The sequence below is a fragment of the Wasmannia auropunctata genome, unplaced genomic scaffold (genome assembly GCF_000956235.1).
Source record: "Wasmannia auropunctata unplaced genomic scaffold, wasmannia.A_1.0 LD336101.1, whole genome shotgun sequence".
NCBI classification, from domain to species: Eukaryota; Metazoa; Arthropoda; class Insecta; order Hymenoptera; family Formicidae; genus Wasmannia; species Wasmannia auropunctata.
The window spans coordinates 1,003,862-1,004,534 of NW_012026789.1; the positions used below are offsets into that span (position 1 = coordinate 1,003,862).

Genomic DNA, 673 nt, shown 5'->3' on the forward strand with positions numbered 1-673 from the left:
ACAGCGCGGGTCCTATTGCAAGGGGAAGTGGGACAAGAACTCAAGGTCAGTGCCCTTCTCGATACGGGCTCCGAGCGTCCTTCGTGACCGAGCACGTGGCCCAGCAACTCCGACTCAAACGTCGACGGGTCAAGGTGGCGGGCCTGCAGGGTATTCGGACGGGAGACGCTGCGTGCTCCGTGCGGCTCGTTGTCGGTTCCTGTGTGAGCTCTGCGGTGCGGATCGAGACCGACGCGTTCGTGCTACGTCGACTGACTAACCTTCTTCCCGCCAGACACATCGCAGAGACGGCCTGGCCTCATCTAACAGACCTTTAGCTCGCGGACCCAGACTTCGCAGTGCCGGCAGAAGTGGACGTCATTCTTGGGGTTGACGTCTATGGCCAGGTGGTCCGCGGGGAGATTTGTCGCGGTGAATTCGGAGCACCCACGGCACAACTCATAGCCTTTGAGTGGGTCTTAACGAAGGCGCTGCCCTCCAGCGAGGCTTCGTTCGCTTAGGGTGTCCGTGAACGTCGCCCAACCGGCAGATGAACTGTCCACCATCCTGCGTCGGTTCTGGGAAATGGAGGAGTTCCCAGAGAAGCCGATCCTGACCCCGGACGGGGAGTGGACCGAAAACCACTTTCAGGAAACCCACTCCCGGGACACGACCGGAAGTATGTCGTTCGCCT

At 60.8% G+C, this 673-nt stretch overlaps 1 protein-coding gene across 1 annotated transcript in view; it reads right to left on the reverse strand.

Moving 5' to 3' along the window:
- Positions 1-438: 438 nt before the first annotated feature.
- The window catches only part of LOC105461126, a 1,794-nt gene continuing 1,559 nt past the window's right edge, over positions 439-673 (reverse strand). The window contains exon 3 of the mRNA XM_011707614.1: positions 439-671. Coding sequence (XP_011705916.1) covers positions 439-671 — 233 coding nt within the window. The remainder of the gene's footprint in view (positions 672-673) is intronic.